Below are 24610 nucleotides of genomic sequence, written 5' to 3' on the forward strand. Positions count from 1 at the left end.
CCCTTACCTTCCTAATAATGCAGCACTACGCACTAAACTACTAGAACCTTTTACTATCTCATTTGACTTCTTTCCTACCTGCTGACACTTTTATGGCTTGTTTCTGAACCAAGAATCAGATATTACCTCTTGCACTCCTTTACAGCAAGAGAGTTTTTGCCACAGGGTTCTTGTTCTGTCAGGCCATGTCTACACTATAGATAAGATCGAAGCAGCCACAGTCGATCTTCCAGGGTTCAGAGTAGTGGGTCTAGTGAACACATGCTAATTCAAACTAAGAGGGTGCTCCAACTGATGCCCATAATCCCGCTACTATGAGGAGTAAGAAGTCAGGGGAGAGTGTTCTCCCTTCAACTTCCCACAGTGTGGATGGTGCCAAAATTCAAGTTAAGATACTTCGACTTCAGCTACGCAATTAACATAGCTGAAGTTGCATACCTTAATTCAAATTTATCCCCTACTGTAGACTAGGGGCCAGAGCCTGCAAAGTATACATTTAATTTCCATTGAAATCAGTGTATAAATATCTTTGACGATCTGGGCCATAGTTAATACCTTATCCTCAGAATACATAGAGCTTGAATTAGAGTTCAGATCTGTCCTGTTCCTAGACTTTAGCTTCACTGGTAACTCAGACATAATAATAAATACAATGTAGCATAATAATCTAAAGGCTTGTTTTTATTGCAGAATTATCTCAAGTTATAATTGAAGTGTTGCCTTTAACTTGAATTCTGTTTGCTGCAAAACCCCTGAAGTTGAGCACTGTGGTCTTTTTAACTCAGGTTGTCTGGGGGGTATAAGCTAAAGCTCACCTGAGCACTTGTTAGCTGCTAACACAATCTGTAATACTAAGCCAATTTGTTTAGCTTGTGTGCTATTTCATGGCTATTCTCACTCAAAATTACTTAACTCAAATGTAGATAACTCATGCTAACCTTCAGTGAAGACACAACCCTAGCTAGGCCCCTAGAGGTTCTGACTAGGTCGAACCTCTTCTGTCCTTTCTCTAGGAAGCAGCTTTTTACCTTCTGTACACCTTGCATGTTGTTAACAAGCCTTATCTGCCATAACAAGTATATACGTTTACATAGGCTTTTAACATCTTCTGTGAAGTTTATTGATTTATTTATTTGAAGAGAGGAGGGAACATCATCAAAATAAATAAGTAAATAAAGACATTGCATTTACCATTGTAAGACTGAGAATAAAGCCAAGTAATTACGCTGAAGTGTGTGTGTGTGTGTGTGTGTGTGTGTGTGTATAAAAACTTTAAAAAAAACCCTATACATGCAGAATATCAAAGAATAATAATTAAGAACCAAGATGTAAAGTTATTAGATGTTTCACTTAATGATTGTTTTTGAAAAAGGCTGAACACCATCTCATTTTTGTAACATTTCAAAGCTTTCGTTTCTGCTTATTTTAAATATCTTTTGGGAGCTCTCCTAAAATGCTGGAATTTTTTTCTTTAACTGCAAGAACTCTATGTTTTGGAGGCAATGTATGTGAGTGAATTAGTGGCTTTTTCAGTCTACTTTGACAAAAAAATAAGAGAAAAAAGAATGCTGCACTAGTTCAATAGCTTCGCTATCACCTATAAAGATTATTAAATATTTTTTTCTGTTCTGTTGGACTTTGAGTCCAGAGGAAGATGCTTGTTGGGATTAACATCTACTGCTTTTCAGATCTTTGTAAAATACTGATTTATACAGCTAGTTAAGAAGTTTCCTTACTACTCGAATTTCAGCTCTGTTTTGTGCACAGGAAAAACTACTCAAGATTATATAATGCTAAATCATATTTGTGAATGGCATGCATGCATAACATTTTCCATTCACTCTTTGCCAGCTGAGAATGTTAGGAATTTCCTATCCCTCCGTCCCCTCCACTACATCCGTGTGAGAATCTTATATATCAGGATAATCTATTTATTGTTTCTATTTCTCTTCCATAACTGCTCTCCAATAACCAAGATTTTAAACTTGTGCAGTATTTCTATGGTAGGTCATAGCATCAGAAAAAAAGACAAGACATTGCACTAATACACAGATCTGGGTAATGTCTAAAGAATAGCTGTGGGGTCTGGCTTAGCCCCCTTCTGGAAGACATTCAGGGCACGTCTATACTTAGCGGAAGATCGATGCTCCAGAGAACAATCTTCTGGCATTCAGTTTAGTGAGTCTAGTACAGACTTGTAAATCAAATGCTGAGCATAATCCTCCCGGCGTCCAGTACTCCTCCTTTTGTGAGGAGTAAGGACTCCACGAAGGTTTTGTTAAAGGTAAGCCGACTTCAGTTATGCATTTTACATAGCTGGAGTTGCGTACTTTAAGCCATCCTTCCTGGTCTAGTATAGACCTGGCCTCAGAATAAATTGACAAAAATAAAAAGGAAAATCTAGCCATGAGATACTCAACCTGTGGCTCTAGAGATGTTAGCAAATGCTTGAAAGGGCGCCCTTGGGAGAGTATGTTGATTCAGTCTTTGAGTAAGTAGGTACAGTACCTGCTGAATTTAGCCCTGCTTAGTTTGATTCAAGGTCCTCTGTTCGGTTTTAGGTGTAACATACACCAAAGGAGTGATCCCGTATTCCCTGATATATAATAACAGTTTATAATCGGGTGGCAAGATCTCCTGCTGCCCCTTCCAGCTAGCAGTTGTTGGAAGTTGCATGGAAATGCTGACTGACTTCAGCTGGCTAGGTATGGCAACTGCAACTTGTGAATCACACTGCCAATAATATGGGAGATGCAAGTGGCACTTTGGTTGAGAGGTCTTGGAGAAAAACCCTATTGACAATCTAGCCTAAGGGAATAAGCTCAGACTGAACTTTAAATGATGTTATTTCAACTACCAGTAAGACTCACTGTAGGAAGGGGGAAGAGCGTGAGCACTAACCCAGAGAATGAGTGCACTCTATGGGAGAGTGGAATGACAACTTGGCCTGTTCATGTTTAGTATGAGGAAGTGGAATTTCAACATTCTCTGCTCAAAAAGAAGGATGGGGACAGGAGCAGGAAACATTAATTTGACCTCTTCCATTTGCTGTGTTGCTGCTTCCTTCTGTGCTCCTCTTTCTGTATCAGTACATGTGTGGAAGACATTCAGCTGGAGATTGTTTGCATTTATTTAGGCTTGTAGGAAACAGGCAACACAGGTTATTTGGTTATTTGCTCTCTCTCTCTCTCTCTGTGTTATTTGGCTGTTTGCTCTCTCTTTCTCTCTCTCTCTCTCTCTCTGTGTATTTTTGTGGGTTTTTTGTCATATCTGAATATAAAGGAAATGTAAAAAACATCATTTGCTGTTTTTTTCTGTACAGACTCACTCTGCTACCCCCTGAAATTTCTAAGTTTGTTCATGATCAGATGTACAGGCAGTCCCCGAGTTACGAATGGGGTTCCTCTCCCTGGTCTCCAGCAGACTAGGGAGAGGAAGCAAAGCGGCGGAACACGTGGGCAGCGGACAGGGCTGTCAGCTGGCAGCGCGCTCCGCGGCTTGGCTCTGCTTTGCCCCCCCCCATCCCCCTGGTCTGCAGACCAGGAGGAAGGGGGGGGGCAAAGCAGAGCAAAGCCGCGGAGCACGCGGGCAGCGGACAGCCACGGCGCGTCTGGGCTGTCCCGCTGCCCCCGTGCTCCGTGGCTTTGCTCCAGACACCTGTGGTACAGCAGCTGGGGCGCTGCCAGTTGGTCCCGTAGCGCCGCTCTGGGCGCTACTGGACCAACCAGGCAGCACCCCAGCTGTTCTGCCCCAGGCGTCCTGATTCAGCCACTGCTGTTCAGATTCAGCAGTGGCTGAATCAGGACGCCTGGGGCAGAGCAGCTTGGGTGCTGCTGGGTTGGTCCAGTAGCGCCGAGGAGCGGCGGCGCTACTGGACCAACCCAGCAGCACCCCAGCTGCTCTGCCCCAGGCGTCCCCAAGTCAGCCGCTGCTGAAACTGACCAGTGGCTGACTACAGGAAGCCCCTGCCCCGGGCTTCCTGGAATCAGCCGCTGATCAGTTTCAGCAGCAGCTGACTTGGGGATGCCTGGGGTTCTTAAGTTGAATCTGTATGTAAGTCAGAACTGGCGTCCAGATTCAGCCGCTGTTGAAACTGATCAGTTTCAGCAGCGGCTGAATCTGGACGCCAGTTCCGACTTACATACAGATTCAACTTAAGAACAAACCTACAGTCCCTATCTTGTACGTAACCCGGGGACTGCCTGTATCCTTCTGTGATGTGATATGCTCAAGCAGAGGGAAAACAGCTTTTAATTAAACCCTCTTAAACAATACTTAATTCTGTGATGGCAAATCTTGGTTCCACAGAAGACAGTGGCAAGACTCCAATATCCAAACCTATTGCTTAAATCTAGCAGCATAATGTTTGTTCCTGAACTATGCTGAAAATGCACTTCCACACTTAGGACCAAGTGCAGCAGCCAAGAGGGGAGCTGCTGGAGAGCCTGGACCTGATCTCCTCTAGTTTGGCAAATACCCTTGTTCGGGACCTCTCCGGTCCCAAGGGTGCCAGACTAGGAAGATTCAACCTGTACTATTAGTCTTGGGAGAATACTGCAATTTTACTATAGCTCCAAATGCAACAATTGCAGAATTCTCCCAAAATTAACTTTATATTTGTCACTCATTTTTGGCTTCTGTCCCACATATGGTCCTTGGCCAGTTGTACATTGATATTTTGTATTTTATACTTAATTTGGTATAACTGTTTCATCAGAGTAGTTAAGCTAGGAGATGATCCAAGAAGACTTTTCTATTAAGTTATTGCTAGAAAAGTTATTATTGGAAAAACACAAACTTATTATTTGCATAAAATTGAAAATATGTATTTCTAAGCTTTCAAAATCTGTGCTTCTCATAAAATATTTATACTTTTTAAAAGTTCTATTATTGCATAAATTAATGCATTTTTTTTTCAATGAACCATTTTTTCAACCTTATTGATTTATTTATTGGTACAAGGTGTCTTCCCATGTTTTCTAATAGAGAAAAGCACATTCTGTCAATGTGTACGGAGAGGGAATCTTGGTTTCCTAATAGCTGAATCTCATTAATGGGTACTGTGCCATAGTGTTTTTATAACACTTTTAGAAGGTGATTTGAAAGCAGTGACAAAATAAGTTTAGGTTAATTTTTATCTGGTAGAGCATTCTGTGCTGTGTTTTTGATGATGATACGATTACTAGTCCATTTCAGATTTTAAATGAAATGTCTTCAGAGTAGCTTTCTCCCTTAAATCTTGGGAACCTGTAACAAAATATGCTCTTTCAATCACCTGACCTAATGTGAAACTTGATAAAATCACTAGGCAAGATTTTCAAAATTAGGCTTCTAAATCCAGTGCAAGACCTGATTTTCAAAAACACTGGGGGTATGTCTAGTTCGAACTAGGGGGGGTAATGTAGTCATTCGGAGTTGCAACTGAAGCCCGGGATTTGAATTTCCCGGGCTTCATTTGCATAAAGCCGTCCGGCGCCATTTTTAAATGCCGGCTAGTTCGGACCCCGTGCCGCGCGGCTACACGCGGCACAGACTAGCTAGTTCGGATTAGGCTTCCTAATCCGAACTAGCTGTACACCTCGTTCCATGAGGCGTACAGCTAGTTCAGATAGCTGGGGTCCGAACTAGCCGGCATTTAAAAATGGCGCCAGCCGGCTTTATGCAAATGAAGCCCGGGAAATTCAAATCCCGGGCTTCAGTTGCAACTCCGAATGACTACATTACCCCCCCTAGTTCGAACTAGGAGGGTAGTGTAGACATACCCTGGAAGATTATACCACTTGTTTAAATGCATTTAGCACCCTAAACTTTAAGCTTGTTTATTTTTAAAGTTTGGGCTACTGTTTCTTTTCTTTAAATGACTTATGTCTAAAAAATATTAGTATAAAATAAGGAAGGAAACAAATATTGTCAGCTGGGAAAGTTAGCTCAGTTTTTACAATAGGAAATGACACAAGATACAGGGAACTGGAAAAATCAGACCTTGTCCTCTTATGTGTTTTTAAAGCACTACATACATCTTTGTAGTTTATTAACTAGTGATGTTAGTGTTTAAACAATGAACCAATAAGCTGATGCTTATTGGTTACTTAAACGGTTAACTCACCTACTGGGACCCCACTGGCAACTTAAACTGTATGACAGAAGGGCCGGTGGCCGAGTGCCCGCGGTGGCGGGGCTGACTGCGATGGCAGGGCCAGCTGCCAGGACCCTGCCAGCTGCTGGGACCCTGTTGGCAACCAAAAGTATGCAGCGGCAAGGCCAGTTGCCAGGACCCCATTGCGGGCCAGCTGCAGTGGCAGGGTAAGCAACTGGGAACATGTGCCGACGGCCGGCTGAAGCAGTGAGGAAGGCTGCTGGGATCCCAGGATGGTGTCTGGTTGCTGGACCCAGGAGAGGGGCAGATCCCATGGGACTGGAGCCAGGGACGGATGCCGGGGTGGGGCAGTATGGCGGGCGGCTGCAGCATGTGCCAGGACTGGAGCCGAGGCTGCGGTGCTATTTTTAGTACTGCGGTCCCGACCCCAGAATCTGCCTTTGCCGCCCCATTCCCAGCTGCTCCCAGGGTTGGGCCACGTGGTGGACAGCTGCCCCGTGTGCCAAGACTTGAGCCAGGCTGCAGTCCAGCTGCTCCTGGGCTGGAGCTAGGGTACTGAAAATAGCACCGTGGCCTTGGCGTCAGCCCTGGCACATGGGGCAGCCCCCGCCATGCTGCCCCGCCCCAGCACCAGGGGACTAGAGCCAGGGGACTAGCGGGGGGTTGAGGGATGATGATGTCAGTAATGCAGAAGGGAAGGGGCAATGGGAGAACTAAGGGGGAGGTGGGGGTGAGGAGAGGAAGGGGCTTGTGCTGAGGTGAGAGGAGGGGGCCAGGGCAGGAGAAGAAAGGGGAAGGCACCAAGGGGCAGGGTGCAGGAGAGACAAATGCCAGGGGCCAAGAGAAGACAATGAGGGGAAAGGGCAGAAGATATTTGTTAATAACTTGGGTGCCACAGTGACACACATCCGAACAAGTGCACATGAACTCAATACTGGTGCATACGACAAAACTGACTCTGTTCATGGATGGAAAATCTTAGAGGGAACACTGGTAGTGGTGACCATTCCGTCCCTAACCATGATTGGTTACATGGTTAATGTTGTTCTATATTTTTTACATCCCTGATATTAACCTTGCAGAATTTTCAGCCTGGCACAGATTGGTTTGTCTGCTCTTGACTATGATGAATGTTAATCCCGAAAAAATTAATGGTGTGTTATTTCCATGTAAAAAAAAATTACTCACCTAGGAGAATGAACAAGCCGAAATTCGCAAGATGATGCTGGACACGCAAATAATAAATTATTATGTAGCTGTAATGAGATTAAAAAAGACTGAACTTATTTTTCAAGTTAGATTATTTTAGTTATAGATAAGAATCCATCTTAGATGAATAAGCAAAAAAATTTCCTGCCTCTGTACTAGTATGAGGTTAAATTCTAAACCAGGTACTTTGTGATTAGTCTTGTAAACAAACAAAAGCAGTGGTGACACGTGGGGGTGCACATAGGTACACATGCAGCCCCGCATCCCTAGGGCAGAAGGGCCAGTGTTGGTATCACCAGTCCTCACAGCGACAGTCCTGCCACCCTTCACTCACTGGTTGTGGACAAGGAGCAGGCTGGGCAGCTTCTTGCCACGTGGGGGAGTGCTGGGGCGAGAGTGGGCAGGAGCAGGGAGGGGTGGGGCTAGTGCTGTCTCTCCTTCCCCTGCTATGTGTCACCAGTGATCATAAGTGCAGCTGTTTTTCAGCTGTTTAGTAAACTATTTTAATGCTTTCTTTAAAAAGAAGCTGTTCCTTGAAATTAAAGCTGCAATGAAAAGAAATTACATTTGAAAGAAATTATACTGCATCTCTATTTGGAAGATAATTATCTGTCAGTTAGTTACAATTTTATTATAAACTATACATTTTGATTTTTTATTTATACGAGAGTGACTTTGTAAATGTTTTATTCCTCTTTAGTCCCAGGGTTGAATGCTGTTGGCCATATCTAGAATTCATGCCTTTGTTGACTACCAGTAGAAGTCCTATACATCACTTAAATCTAAATTAAACCATAACTTAATTAAATTTAACATTCCTCAGGGCAGGGACACCAAAGAAGTCTTCCACAATAGTACTGAATTTTAGAAAGGGGAACTATACAAAAATGAAGACGCTAGATAAATGGAAATTTAAAAATATACTCATAAAAGTGAAATGCCTACAAGATACATGGAAACTTTTTAAAAACACCATAATAAAAGGTCAAATTAAATATATACCCAAATTAACAAATATAGTAAAAGGATCCAAAAACTGCCACCATGCCTAGACAACAAAGTAAAAGGTGTTAGAGGCAAAAGGGTCTTTTTAAAATTGGAAGTTAAATTCTACTGAGGAAAATAGAAAGGAACAAACTCTGCCAAATCAAGTGTAAAAGTATGATTAGGCAGGCCAGAAAAGAATGTGAAGATTCAAAAATGAGCATAAAAAATGTTTTAAATGCATCAGAAGCAGGAAGTCTGCCAAACAGGCAATGGTGCTAAAAAGTATTCAAGGATGATCAAGGTGCTAAAGAAATATTCAAAGAAAATAAGGCCATTGTTTAGAAGCTAAATGAATTCTTTGTGTCAGTCTTCCCTACAGAGGTTGGGTGGAGATTCCCACACCTGAGCCATTCTCTTTAGGTGACAAATTTAATAAACTGTCCCAGATTAAGGTGTCAAAAGAGGTTTTGGAACAAACTGACACATTTAACAGTAATAAGTCGCCAAGACCAGATGGCATTCTCTCAAGAGTTCTGAAGAAATTCAAATATGAATTTGCAGACTACTAATTGTGGTATGTAACCTGTCATTTAAATCAACTTCTGTACCAGACGATTGGAGAATAGTAGCTAATGTGATACCAGATTTTAAAAAGGACTCCAGAAGAGGCAATCCTGGCAGTTACAGGCTGGGAAATTCATACCTTTGAGGGAGGTCAGCAAGCATGGAAAAAGGTGATCCAGTGGATATTGTATTTTGGACTTTCAGAAAGCCTTTAACAAGGTCCCTCATGATAGGCTCTTAAACAAAGTAAGCAGTTATGGGATGAGAGAAGGGCAAGAAATATTCAGTGTTGACAAATACAAAATAAGGCACTTTGGAAAACATAATTCTAACTCTACATACAAAATAAAAGGATCTAAATTAGCTGTCACCACACAAGAAAGATCTTGGAGTCTTTGTGGATAGTTCTCTGAAAACATCTGGTCTATTTGTAATAGAAGTCAAAAAAGCAAACAGTAATCATTTGGAAAGGGATAGATAATAAGAGAGAAAATATCATAGTACCATGGGACACACACACCTGGAATACTGGCTACAGTGTTGGTCACCCCTTCACAAAAAAGATATATTAGAATTGGAAAAGCTACAGAAAAGGGCAACAAAAATTACTAAAGGTGTGGATTAGCTTCCATAAGAGAAAAGATTAAGACGGGGATTTGCCATCTTGGAAAAGAGATGACTAAGAAGTAATATTATAGAGGACTATGAAATTGTGACTGGGCTGAGGAAAATGAATAAGACAGTGTGATTTACTACTTCCCATTATACAAGAATCGGGGGTCACCAAATAAAATTAATAGGCAGTAGGTTTAAAGTAAACAAAAGGAAGTACTTCATACAACAGATAATCAATCTGTAGAGCTTATTGGTGAGGATGTTATGCAGACCAAAAAAAAAAAAAAGAACTAGATAAGTTCCTGGAAAATACATACATCAGTGGCTGTAAGCCAAGATGGTCTGGAATGTAACCTCGTGCTCTGTGTGTCCCTAGCTTCTCATTGCCAGAAGCTGGGAGTAGACAAAAGGGATCACTTGATCATTGTTCTGTTAATTCCGAAGCTCCTGGCATTGATAACTGTTGGCAGGCAGGATACTGGGCTAGATGGACCTTTGGTTTGACCCAGTCTGGCCATTCTTATGTTCTTTAGTTTCTCCCCAAGCCTTTTTAGTGCAGATCACGTACCATGCTTCAAAAAACAAAAAAGCAAAAGAACCCAAAACACACCAAGAAAAATATGTAGAACTCAATGTGCTAATTGTATGAGTCCAACAGAATAAAGAACAGCCCTTTTTTTAGAAGTCCTACTGCAACGCAAATTAGGCGCACATTCAAGGAGCTCAGTCTCTTTCTGGTGAAAAAATATGATGCAATCATGGTATGTCTTTGTGACCTGGCAACATGTAAAAGCTTTAATTGATTTATGATGTTTTGTTGGTCTTTTAACAGTTTCATTCTTTGGCACCAATGTACTATCGGGGATCAGCAGCAGCTGTTATAGTATATGATATCACAAAACAGGTAAAGCCTTTCTGTTTGCAATTCCTGTAGTATACATAGTTTGCTTAATGACTTAATGTATTGGCAAAACTGTAGCAGAAGTGCCATTCCCTAAGTTCACTAGAGAAAACACTAGAGACTATACTTCAGGGGAAAATTCTGAATTTGCCTCTTTGAGATGAACAAGATGTCGTACTGGATTTTTCCTACTATTAAACAAATCAACTGGTTTACAAACTGGAAATTAATCTTTCAGAAATGTGGCTACAAGCTTGCATTTGCAGTTTGAGAGTTGAACTCTTCTGGAGTTGGTTTACTTTGAAACAATGCAATGAAATAATCTTTGGCTCAACATTATTATTTGAAATGGAAGTATACTGTCAGCTGAAAAAGTAGCCCCATTCCCTTGTCATCCAGCTGGTGATCTTTGCCCTACCCTCATTGAACTTGCTACTATTAAAATTCAAAGAATAAAGTTTTAATTTTAAAAGAAATCCCAGGGGATGATGTTGTTATAGACGAAGCATTAGTAGATGAATGGCTGCAACATTTTGCTTATCTGTTTCTTCTCTCTTGCCAACTGAATTATTTACTTTTACAAATAAAAGTCTGGCTCAGTTTACCATTGCATTAGTGTAATGACCCGTTGTTCATCGCTGCATACCAGGACATAAGTTTTTATTTTTAACTGAAATGACTCATAGTTGGTCAGAAAGTCTGTAGACCTTGTGAAGGTGGAACTTAGTCCTGTCATCCTTATTCAGAATGCCTGTGCAGCAACTTTCATTCTCTGAAAGTTTAATATTTAAGTATAGCATAGCTTTGTGGGATGTACATTATATCCCACATACAAGGCCACACTTTCCTCAGAGTTACCTTACCACTCCCATTGATTTCAGCAGAAGCGGCACATGTATTTCTGAGGAGAAAATTTGACTTGATGGACTATTGGTAACATCAATTATGCCTGGGGATCACTGTCACTTGAGTACAATGCACTTTGGTCAATTTCATATTCATAGGATTTTAACAATAGAAATTTTCATTATTTCAGCTATTTAAATCTGAAATTCAGTGTTGTAATTGTAGGGACGTTGACCCCAAAAGGAATTGGAAGGGAGTTGCCAGGTTACTGTATGGGGGTTGCAGGCAGTGGCACTGTCTTCACAGGTAGGCAGCTGGAGAGTGGGGACTGCTGACAGGGAGCCCAGCTCTGAAGGCAGAGCTACCAGCAGCAGCTGCACAGAACTAAGGATGACATGGTATGGTATTGCCACTGTTATTTCAGAGCTGGACCCGCAGTAAGCAACCACTAATCTTTGGCAAGCTAGCTCAGAAGGAATCAGCATGGTGGCATGGGTAGAAGTAAGGGTGGCATGGTTTGGTATTACCATCCTTACTTCTGCACTGCTGCTGGCAGAGTGCTGACTTTAGAGCTGGGTGCCTAGCCACCATCTGCCACTCTCTGGCTTCCCAGCTCTGAAGGCAGTGCAGAAATAAGGGAGGCAATACCGTAAAATAACCTTGTAACCCTCCTGGGACTTTCTTTTGGATCAGGACCCCCAATTTGAGATACTCTGGTCTCCCCTGTGAAATTGATATAGCACAGGGTAAAAGTTCACAAACGACCAGATTTCACAGGAGGAGATTACATTTCACAGTCTGTTATGCATTTCACATGAGGGTTTTCTGTGTGTCCTTCCTGTAATTTCAGAAAAATGACTGCCAAATCAGGGAGCTTCTGATAGCTGTTTTTTTCTTCTTTTTTTGCTTGTTTGTTTGGTTTAGGATTCTTTCCATACTTTGAAGAAATGGGTAAAAGAATTAAAAGAACATGGTCCTGAAAACATTGTCATGGCCATTGCTGGCAACAAATGTGATCTTTCTGATCTCAGGTAATGCATCTATTGGATATTAAAATGCTATTGGTATGCACTGCTTTCCTTCTTCACATAACCATGTTTATATTGTCATCTGTAGTGCTAATCGTGGTGCAGTCCCCCACTGAGATCACTACCTTCGATTTCCATCATTTAGAGTCAGGCCTGAACTACAGCAGCATCCCAGCCTCTGAACTCTTTTTTTTTTTTTTTTTTTTGCTGCACTTCCACTGGTTTAACCAGAATTGCAGAATGGCAGATGCAGTTTCTGTGCATGCTGCAGGCTTTGGGCTAGTTGAATCGATGACACCTGATACCTTTTGTTTTTTCATTTGTGTTAAGAGGTGTGGAATATATTGCAGTTGGCACATTACACAGATTGGCACCATATGGGACTTTTAATTCCATTGTACTGTATGTAACTAGTTCCAGTTACCGCATGCATAGCTCAAAAGTGCCTGATTAACGTGTGAGTGCTAGAGATGCTGATTTAATCAAATGAAGAGTTAATGGCAGATGCAGGAGGATAGCCTTATTGCATAAAGTACAGCTGCAAGAACATAAGGGCTCTCACAAGCCTTAAATAACAGATTTGTCGCCTAGGTGTGAGGAGAAAGAATCTCCTTAGAGTCTGACTTGATTCCTCTACAGAAGAGTCAAGATCTCGCTAGTCATGGCCCATCTTACCTCATGTTTGGGATTGTGTGTACTCTTGTAGCCATGGGAAATATGTTGTTATATGACAAATAACCCTTTGGGGTGATCAATGTGCTTTTTGTTATTTGAGAGATGAATTGTGTTGAGTGCGTTGTCTTCAGCAGTATGAGCCCAAGGTCTTTGATCTTTTAGGTTATTTTTGGTCATTTAGGATATTTTCATCTTAGATCCTCAAGGACTCTCTCCGTGCCCATGATATTTCACATTTATTCCTCTGCCCCTTAAAGTCATGACATTGGCTTTGATTCAGCAAAGCATGTGATCAGGTGCTTTGTTGACTGAAGACATTTCTGAGGACAGTAGCCCTGTAAATAGGCTTTCAGTATCACTCTAGAACCTGCTAGAGGAATTATTGAACAGAACAGTAAAGTACTCGTTCTCCCCAGGGCCTCCTGAATAGGGCTCCCACTGTCTTGTGGCCTGGGAGTGAAGGACACAGTTTGTGTATTGGCTTGGTGCCTTACATGGCAGTTCACTATGCTTCTGTTAAGACATCAAGGCTGGCTGAGTCCCATAAAATTCAATAGATGGCTTCCAACTTACTAGTATGAATAGTAGAAAGCAGAAAGGCTCTCCATAGGGGGAACAAATAAAGTTTTGTTTTTTAATTTAGCATACTAATACTAAGCGGAGTTTGTGGTCTTTTCTGGTTGCCCTTGGGTCTCATTTAAATATATTGCTTTAATGCTCTCAACGGTAACTTTACTTGATTAATTAAAGAATCCCAAGTTTTGTGATTCAGTTAGAAAGCACAATCACATAGTGCAGATGGGGTGACCTATTATGTTAAAATATAACATACAATGTTTTAGTAACATGAATTTGCTTAGCTGTGCCATGCATGTGGCAATGAACTATTAACTGCTTGCCCTCAGGAGGGAAGTTTTATGGTGATGATTCTCCGTACACTTGTGCAATGCCCATTTGCCTCTTTAATGGCCATATAGGCTAATATTTGCACAAAATACCATACTCTGCTAATACTTTCTGCTGATGTTCAGAATTATGAGAGAGGTCTTCAGACACTTTTCTTACAGTCAGTAATTTTTTTCCACTCACTTTACATGTTCCTAAACTACTTTGCTGGTGTTATAATAAGAGGACTTTTGTGGATACCTCGACAGCAAGATATATTTTATACATGACATGGTCATTGTTCTAGCAGAAATCTGTTTGAACATGTAATATATATAGTGTGTGTGTTCTTTGGTGTTTTTATCTTAAGGTTTACTTAACTGGAAATGGCGTTAGGTAAAATTTATGTATCAATCTATTACATTAACGCCACCGAATAGAAAATACAAATACTTGTGTACAAGGGGATTTAAAAATATAATGTAACTAATGTGGGCATACATGAGCAACCTGCTATTTCTACATGACTTTTGGCAGCTCTGTTTATGTATATGGAATTTTTACCAGCTACTTTGCCAGATATGTTCTGCTAGACTCTAGACTGGCAGCCATTGGTATGGCAAATGTGAATAGAGGCAAAAGAAGACAGACCAAACAAAGTTCCTCTAGTCTTGATTAAGTGGTTTCCATTACCACAGAAACTGCTCCGAGGAGAAATAACCGGGGGACAACAGAGGAACAGATTTGACTTCTAGTAAAAGGCTAATTTAGTTTCCTTTGGTACTTCCAACAATGATCACATTTTCCACTGGTGTTGGTGGTTTGTTTTGTTTCTTTTTACAGTTCTCTAATATATAGGTGTCTGGCTAGACTCAAGACACCCAAAAGACATGTGGTTAGTCTTGATGGGCTTTGACAGCTTGGGTCTGCTCATAGTAAATTACATGGCTAAATTCACATGAACTTCAATGAAAGGAAGACTAGGACTCTTAACTTATTTATAATTTGAGAAGCAAGGAATGTCAGCACCAGAGGAAGATCCAAATTTATGTAATTGAAACTAGGAACAATGTGACTTGAGATGTCTTTCAGACTGATATAGATACATTATTTTATATTATATATATATATATTTTATAAATACACAGTAATTTGTTTGCTTATAAAAACTTTTTTTAAGGGAGGTACCTATGAAGGATGCCAAAGAATATGCAGAATCTATAGGTGCAATTGTTGTTGAAACCAGTGCAAAGAATGCTATTAACATAGAGGAACTCTTTCAAGGAATTAGTAAGTACATTTATCATTTTCTTGGGGAAATTGCTTGGAATCCTTTTGAAAACGATTTTCAATAGTGCATTCAAGTATTTCTTTCTTCATGAAGACAAAAATCTGAGATAGTAGTGTGTCCACTGCTTATGATCAGGATAAGTAGGAAACAGTCACTTTTGGTGTACTCTAGCACAAGTTTTCTCCCCATGATTTTTAAAGGGGAAAAAAAAGAACATTGCTAGCAAAGAAAGGGGAATGCCGCTATCCATTTTTAATTCCAACAATTCCAGCGTCACTAGCCATGGAATAAAAATAGGATATAAAGTATATTCCACCCCACTTTTTCTTCTCTATTGCTTTATGACCAGTCTTTTTCTTTCCTCACAAATTCAGTAAAGGATAAATAGGTGTGTGAAATGTTTCTTTGCTCCTACCAAATCACACCATTCTGTGCATATTACCTGAGAAGCTACTGATCAATCATTTCTCTTGAACGGGATGCGTCTGAAAATGTGAATTGATGAGATGAGATTACAGAACTTGTAATTCTTCTTGTTTGGAGACTGGTTTATTCCTTTGATAGGTAATGTTACAACAGGTAGCAATCAAAGCACCCTAATAATGACTATATTTGATGTGGAAAATTACTTAAACTGAAATTAGTATTCACTAGTATCTAAGCATATACTTTAAATATATTATAAAAGCTTTTGGACACATAGAAAGTTTGTTTCAGTGGGCATATTTGTGATCTTACTAGAACTCAGAATAAAGGATAAAGTTTGTAAGTGTGTAGTATTTGGATGTGGAATCGATAGCACATAGATATGCAAACAAAACAAAAGATGCTAAATTGCCATACATAAATAGGATGCCAAAACAGATGGATAAAACATATTGTCATGGACTACAAGCCTCAAACCCAATCTGCAGAGTTCATGGGCGCAACTATGCTACAACTCTCTACCTGCCAGCCAGATGATAAAGGCTTACCTGTGACCAATGGAGCCTAACCCCATTGTGCAGCTCTGTCCCTGAAGTCCAACTGGTGGAGGCCCAGCGTTGACTGACTGGCTCCCTGGGCCTACTTAAACCAGAAGCAGGAACAGGAAGCTGTTTGAACAACTGGGTTCCACCCAGTTCTTGTGTCTTGATTTACTGGCATCTGACTTATGGTTCTTCGTGTCCACATTGGCTCCTGCCTTTGGCTGTTTGGTACCCTGGCCTGACTCTGATTGCTGATTTGTGGTTCTGATCTCCAGTTTGCCTCCTGCCTCAGACTGCTCTGTATTTTTCCCTAGGCAACTCCTGTCTCATCACTATGGGTTTTGTCTTGAATTACTCTGTGGGGTAGTTATTTTAAAATAGCGACACTGGAGCATCCACACTAATGCTATTTTGAAATTAGCATTATTCCCCGAGGAAACCAGGAGTACAAATTTCAAAATAGGTGGCCTGTTATTTTGAAATAATGGGCTTGGTACTATGGATGCTCCACTTATAAATTCAACCTAAGAGGGTTTATTTCAAAATAACACCCTAGGGTAGACTAGGGCCCAGTTTGGTAGTTCAGGAGTAGAAGTCAGATTTTGGAGTAGGCTCTGGAATGTCAATCTGGACAGCCTCAACCTAATTCAAGCACCCCGAGAGCATAACACAGTTGAGTTGATGCCCCTCTTTTGCTGAACTGAAGAACTACACATCAGAAACCTGAGTACATCAACATTCCTGCTCCTGAACAACCTTTGTTTGCCTCCGTTTTTCATGCACTAGGCCATGCCCATTGGCAAGAGATTGAAGATCTCAAGATTCATGCATATATGTCTAGAAATGTATGTTTATAAAACAGCCTGATTGTATAAAATAAAAAACGAAATACAGCTGTTTCTGTGAAGGCTTTTTGCATCTGTACTCCACATATAAACAATCTGCTAAACATTAGAAAGATAAATTAAATATTCCAAGAATTAAAAATACAAAATCTAGTTTTAAAGTAGAGCACTTAGAAATGACAGTGATGTGAGCTGTAGAAAACCTAAAGTTGATCGGATCACTCTAGAAGCATACAAAAGTTCCAGAGTTTTCTATGTCCAACCTCAGAATTATTGGACAAATGCATGTACATTTCATGTTCTCTGTGAATCTGTTCATTTCATCCGCACTCCTAAACCATTATCTATTTGCTGCTAGGCAACTGGTTACATCCTGATAGCATGTGTACTTCTCTAAAAAATTTGGAGAGGAGTCTGGGTCTGTGATCTGGACAGATATTTTTGTTTAAGTTAAGGATCATAATAAATTCCATCTCTTCATATGGTGTATTGTGAACAGAAATTACCAAGCAAGGCAACCCTGCTTTGATGGTAATTAGTTATTTTTAAAAACTGTTTTGGTGAATGTATTTGTCCATGAGACTAGAGTGATAGCACAGAATATATATAGTTCTCTTAACATTATCTGTAGAACATCTATAACACAGATGGCATCAATTTAGTGTTCTTAATCCATTTAATGTGCTTCCCTTCCTCCCCACCCCCATCCCAAACAGATGAGAGAGTAGTTTATTCTGTAAACCAATTCAGTTCTTGAATTCTGTTGATCTTGCTTGGGTATGCCAGCTAGGTCCAGTTAGGGTTTTGTGATGTGAACACTAGTCTGTTATTAAGAAGTGAACTGGGTCCACCAAATACCTTTCATATAGTTAAAACTTGTAGTCACCACAGACGTGGATTTGAAGCTAAGGCTCATCTTTCCTATACTAATCATCTGGATCTTTTTACCAGTTCTATAAAACATTCTTTATATGTTACTGACTCTGCTATGAGATTACCAATTAAAGAGTCCCAAAATAGACAGTCTCATGAATCAAAGTATCTTATTTGCTCCCTAAAGTCAGCCAAACAGATTTCAGATGCTAATCATATTTTCTAGCTTGTCTACTTTGTAATGGAGAGACGTTTTCTTAAATTAATACTTGCTCCATACCGTGAATACGAGAAGAGACTGACCTCAATTTATTGCTCATACTGTGAGACTGATTCTTTCTCATTACATGGAATTTTTCACTAGTATAACTCAATTGGCTTCAAGGTTGTTACTCCCAATAATGCAGAATTAGATCCTAGGAGTCCCTTGAGCAGAGACAAGTTTATTGAGAATATTAAGAATATTAAGTTCAACAATTTCATCTTGATTTAGCAAAACCTGAGCAGCAATGATGATGGGAAAACTTGCATACAAAAAAAAAAAAAATCAAATCAAAACCACAAGACTGAAAAGGAGTGTGAAACTTTGTTGCCTTTTATTGAATTAACAAAACAATAACAACATACATTCTCCATAAAGTTACTCTACTTACTACACTTTAATTTATAATAGCACCAGTTACAGCATGTGTGGAAAAATTCTTTTTTATATAATTGTAAGTTGTTGTATTTTATATTGGCATGTAAAATGAATAATAAAATAAAAAGCAATTCACATCTTGGAGTATTGTGTTATAGTCTAAACTGGACAAAATAATTTGGTGAAACCTGAAACTTTTTTCTTCACTGGCTTCTTAATAGGCATGATTGATTAGAATACTCGCAGTTTTAAACTCATTTGTACAGGCAGTCCCCGACTTACGTGGCTCCGACTTATGGCGGATCCGCACTTACGAATGGGGCTTTTCTCGCCCCGGAGCTCGCGGGCGGCGGGACCGCCCAGAGCGCAGCGGTCCCGCCACCGCGTCCTCCAGGGCGAGAAAAGCTGCTCCGGGTCTCCCTGGTGTGCTGGGGGGGACTCCCCAGCACAGCAGGGAGACCCGAGCAAAGCCGCACAGGCGGCAGGACCCTGCTGCCCGTGCGGCTTTGCTCCTTTGCCCCGGAGCAAAGCCGCATATACGGCGGGGTCCCCTGCCTCTGCGGCTTTGCTCCTGTCTCCCTGCTGTGCTGGGGGGGAGTTCCCCCCAGCACAACAGGGAGACCCGAGCAAAGCCGCAGAGGTGGCGGGACCCCGCTGCCCGTGCGGCTTTGCTCCTTTGCCCCGGAGCTAAGCCGCACAGGCAAAGGAGCAAAGCCGGGGCAAAGGAGCTAAGCCGGGGCAAAGGAGCAAAGCCGCACGGTCAGCGGGGTCCCGCCGCCTGTGCGGCTTTGCTCGGGTCTCCCTGCTGTGCTGGGGGGAACTCCCCCCCAGCAGACCAGGCTTTTGTTGCGGGATGCCTGGGGTAGAGCAGCTGGGGTGTTGCCGGGTTGGTCCTGCAGGGACCTACCCGGCAGTGCCCCAGCTGTTCTGTCCCAGGAGTCCAGATTCAGCTGCTGTTGAAACTGATCAGCGGCTGATTCCAGGAAGCTGGGGGCAGAGCAACTCTGCCTAGGGCTTCCTGTAGTCAGCCGCTGATCAGTTTCAGCAGCGGCTGAATCTGGAGCCAGTTCCGACTTACATACAAATTCAACGTAAGAACAAACCTATAGTCCCTATCTTGTACGTAACCCAGGGACTGCCTGTACTATGAAGCTCAGGATGTAAACAGATAGAATCAACATAATAAAATGTTTACAGTGGATTTCTGAAATGGGGTCTATACTAACTTGCACATTTACACTCTCCTCTTCAAACTTGCTGTTCAAAGATTTAAAACTTGAGAAAATATTTCCTTAATGGTATGTTATGGGAATTAAGTTTACACGTTCCAACATTCTTAACTGCATTAGGCTTCCAGAAAAAAAAGTGGCAGGACTCCAGTTCAACTGGGAACAAATTCAAATACTTTAGAAACATAATTAACTCAGTGCAGTAGTTTTTCCTCCATGTTTCCAAAATGTCATTAATACACTCTTGAGAAGTCTTTTCAGATAGGAAGCTTGTCTTGCTTTTTATAACACATGATGTGCCATCCTCAGGCCTTGTCTATGTTACTAAGGTTAATTTTTTAGCACCTAATTTTGTAAAGTTGAAGGTGCATGTTCCTGCTGTGCACAAGAGTTTGAACTAGTGTGTTCCCAGAGTGGTAGCTATCATTGATTTTGACAGTGATGCACTGTGGATAACTGGATAATTTAGGAATGTTAAATATAGGTTAATTAACTAACTGATTAGTCGATGGATTTTTCCATTGACTAGTTGATAAGTGGGGGAGCCGCAGCAGGGTTAGCTCCTTGTCCCGGAGCTAACCCCGTATGACTCTGCCTTTTAAATGGCTGGTGCACAGTAGTGGGGACCCAGCATGAGCCAGGCCAACTTATTCTGAGCTCACATCGGGTCCCCCCTGCTGTGCTTTTAGCCTTTTAAATTTATTAAGAGTGGATGGGGTACCCCCCGTTGCACTTCTGACTTTTAAATGTATTAAGAGCTGGCAAGAAGGTCTTAATACATTTAAAGAGCAGAGTTGCAGCATCTGGGACTGGGCATGAGCCAGGAATCAGCTGATTCCCAGCTTGCACCTGGTCCCCGCTATTCCCTTGCCCCTTGCAGAGATGATGCTGGGGGGAACTGGCTTTTAAGCCGTCTCCCCCCAGCACCGGCTCCTGCTCCTCCCAAGGCGGGGGGAGCAACTACAACTACAAGGGTCTAGTTGACTATCTGATAAGCTTTTGCTTATCGGATAGTCGACTAGTAGCTTACATCCCTACCACAATTCCTGCCACTCCCGTGCATTCTGGGTTAGGCTCCTGGTGCCAGATGGGACCAAAACAGTGCAGCAGGTAGTGCCGAGTACATGTCGTCAGTATCCCATAATGCACTCATCTACTCCCCCCTTTGTCCCTGCTTGAAAGCAATGGAAAACAATCTTCTTGTACCTTTTTTCCCCTGGTTTTTCATGCACACACCATAGCAGGGCAATCCTGGACCCTGTTCAGCAGCAAAGTACTCTGGCAGCCATTGCAAACATCTCATGCCTTATGCTGCAGTATACTAGAACCTATCCAGGGCCCGCCAGAGCTGGGAAGAATATGAGGCAGCCATGAACAGACACTTGTATGAAACACTTGAGTTGAGCAATTGGCAAATGTAGATTGCATTCGATCCTCTTGACACAGTAGAATGTCAGTTCTGGTGCTGTGAGACAAGCAGGGATTGGTGGGACTGCACTATTATGCAACTATGGGGCATCAGCAGTGGCTGCAAAACTTTTGACTATGTAAGGCCACTACCATGGAATTTTAGGAATCGTTTTCTCCCACTCTGAAGCACAGCAATATCAGAATGAGACCCACTCTGCCAGTAGGGAAGCAAGTGGAAATAGTCCTGTGGAAGCTTGCAATGCCAAACTGCTACCGGTCAGTTGGTAATCAATTCAGAGGGATGAAATCAACAGTGGAGGCCAGTATGATCCAAGTAGCCAAAGTAGTCAATAGCCTTCTGCTGTGAAAGGTAGTGACACTGGAAAATGTGGAGGACATAGTGGAGGACTTTGCTGTGATGGGGTTCCCTAACTATGGTGGGGTGATAGATGGAACGCACATCTCTATTTTGGCACCCAACTACCTTGTCAGAGTATATAAACTGCCAGGGGTACTTCTTGATGGTGCAGCAAGCAATGGTGGATCACAAGACCATTTCATTGTCATCAGCATGGGATGGCTGGTAAAAGTGCATGATGCACTCATCTTTAGGAACTCCTGCCTCTTCAGAAAGATGCACGATGGAACTTTCTTCCCAAACCAGAAAATTACAATCAGAGGTGTTGAAATGCCAGTAATGATCCTTGGAGACCCAGCCTACCCCTTGCTCTGTGGTTCACAAAGTCGTATGCAGGCAGGTTGGACCACAGCAAGTAGCAGTTCAACTACAGGCTGAGCAAGTGAAGAATGGAGGAAGTGCTTTTGGATGTTTAAAAGGACGGTTTTGCAGGCTACTGACTAGTTCAGACCTCAGAGAAAGCAACATTCCCAGTGTTGTGGCAGCCTCTGCATGTTCAGAGCTTTGGAGGAGGGGGGACAGAAGGGAAAAAGGTGTATTACAATCCCCGAGTTCAACCATCACACAGGTGACAGCCTTTTGTTTTGGAACACATCCCTGAAGGTTGAGTGCGCAGCTGCTCTTGACTCCCCGCTTCCCTCTGCATTCTAGGGTACCTGGAAGAGAAGGTTATGGAACTTGATGAAGAAGAAATGTGGGTCAGCATGGGCCAGAGGGGATCTCTAGATTGGATGGCTCTCCTGTGAGTCTACCAGGCACGTCATCAGCTTTGCCATGATCTTCAAAACGTTCTCCTGCACGCTCCCCTCTCCTCATGCTCCACTTAAATCTGCTGCCGCAGCCTTCTCCTCCACTCATTTAATTGAGTCCTGTCCAAGTGGGTGGACTGCATTTGCTCATTGAATGTGTCATCCCGATTACATTTTCCCCTTCGTGTCTGTGCTAGCCAAAAAGCTGGAGGAGCATGCAAAAGGCTCACTGTTGAACCCGCTTTAATGAAAAAAAAAGTGAAGGACAGACTCTATAAGAGGGACATTGTGGAATGTAGAGCCTAATCTCTTAGCATAAAAAGAAGGTCTGCCTAAAACAACAGGAATGCATTATGTTCAAGGACAAAGTTATACTTTTAAGCACCTACGATACAGTAGGTGCACCACAGAGATCTTAAGGGAGCAGCTGGACTCGGTTTGGTAGCAAGCCTCATAAGGGACAGGTCAGGGCTCACTCTTTTGCTTCTGTTTTGAAAGCATGTGCAACACAATACTTGCAGATAGTAACTCCCACAGCTAGGCAAGCATCTGTGTTGCAAAGGGGGGAGGCACAGTCGTGTGGCAGCAAGGCAGGGCAGGGGTGCCGGTGGTGACTGTGTGTTCAGCACTTTCCATTTGCTGGAAGAGTGCAACTTTCGCTTTCGCAGGATCCTGTTGGCAAGAGGGGGTTTGGGCGTGGTTCACACGGACACTGAGGAGCCTGTGGGCGGGAGGAGTTGGGCATAGCAGCAGAGCAGGACAGGGGCCCAAACCATGCTTTATTGGGGCTAAGCAAACAGAGGTTACTGCCAGTGGTATCAGTTACATATATACCTTCCCTGCTTCATCTAGGTTGCCATGAGTAATATCTCTTCTCCTAATCGCAAAGTGATAAGGAGCAGATGCTGACTGAGTGTGCCCAGGAACCAGGACCTCACGCTGCAATGCTTTGTGCAGCAATTATGTCAGACCACTTACTGTTGGCTTGGCATGGAAAGGTCCTTCTGTGGAGGATGGAATAAGGCAGGCCTATCCAAGAACCTTGTGAGGAAGAAAGAGTTCCTTTATGAGAGCCTTATGGAGATGTGCAGGGAGGATTCCTGCTCCATCTCCAGACACATTTTCAAACTGTTCTGGGGAGCTCCTGCAATGTAGGCAAAGCGGCTGCCACAGATCACACTCAACTGCCTACACCCACTTGTACTATGATTAAAAATGTGAACTCACCAGAAGTGCCCTCCACCACCCTCAGCGCCCAGCAGCGATACACCCCAAGAAGAGGAGATTGTCTCCAAAGTTATAAAAGAGTCCTGGTTGTCGGTGAGATTGGATGCTCTGCTTGCTTATTGACCATTCTCATCTTTCTCATCCACACTGCCCTCCCTGTTGTTGGCTGGTATTGTTGCCTGAAGACTCTTTTGGAAGGAATCCAGGGATGAGATTGGGACACTGGTCAGGTCCCCCGCTGCAGTCCCATGCAGCTGCTCATAGGAGTGGCATGTTTGCCATGCTGACCCTAACCATCTGTTTGCCTCCTTTGTCTTCTGATATGTCTGCAGAGCTACTTTATTTTCCCGTGGCACTGCTGGGTATCCCTGGTGTATCCTTTTCCCACCATGCCATGTGTGGTCTTGGCCTAGATATCAGCATTTCTTTTGCTGGTTCATAGTTCTGCAGGAACAGATGTCTCTCCCCACACAGAAATGAGATCCAGGATCTCCTGTATGCTCCATGCTAGAGCTCCATGCTAGAGCTCATGATCTGGACGTTCATCTCCTGGAGGCCAAGAACATTGACTTTCACAGCATTGCATCTGCACTACCCTAAAATCAACCATGCAAGGTTGAATGTACTGTTTTTCTTGTGAAAAGCAGGAATACTGAAATCTTGGTGGTGTGGATTCATCTTTTAGAAAATAGAGCTTATACAGCTAAGTTCAACTCAACACCTGGTGTAGACAAGGCCTCAGAGCCACCATAAACTGGTCAAACTCATTCATTCTTACCTGCTACCATGAGAGCCAGCAGGTTCTTATTTTCCCTAATTCTACACTCAAGTTTTCACATGAGTCACTCCTGATATACCTGCATTGAATGACCAGGCTTGCTAGTTGCAACATATATAAAGGACATATTCTGTATCATCTATATGTAGTGGCCAATGAAACAGAAGACACAGCAGAACTGAAGAGGCATACAGGGACAGATCTGAAGCAGCAGGCTCTTGCCTTGCATTAGAACCCCAATTAGGGCTGACACTTTTTTTTAATCAAATAAGAATCAGGAGGCTGAGCGTTATTAGACAAGCCAAACCATCTGTTGGGATTGAGGAGAGTAAGAAACAGAGGGAGGGATTCAATTCAAATAATTATTGTGTTTCT

General features: G+C 42.3%; 1 protein-coding gene across 2 annotated transcripts in view; it reads left to right on the forward strand.

Moving 5' to 3' along the window:
* The window catches only part of RAB31 (RAB31, member RAS oncogene family), a 78189-nt gene that overhangs the window by 49174 nt on the left and 4405 nt on the right, over positions 1-24610 (forward strand). For both annotated transcript variants that reach the window (XM_025181869.3, XM_006117467.5), the window contains exons 4-6: positions 10305-10376; positions 12144-12250; positions 14988-15097. In XM_025181869.3, coding sequence (XP_025037654.1) covers positions 10305-10376; positions 12144-12250; positions 14988-15097 — 289 coding nt within the window. The remainder of the gene's footprint in view (positions 1-10304; positions 10377-12143; positions 12251-14987; positions 15098-24610) is intronic.

Source organism: Pelodiscus sinensis, chromosome 2 (assembly GCF_052426305.1).
Source record: "Pelodiscus sinensis isolate ZL-2025 chromosome 2, ASM5242630v1, whole genome shotgun sequence".
NCBI classification, from domain to species: domain Eukaryota; kingdom Metazoa; phylum Chordata; order Testudines; family Trionychidae; genus Pelodiscus; species Pelodiscus sinensis.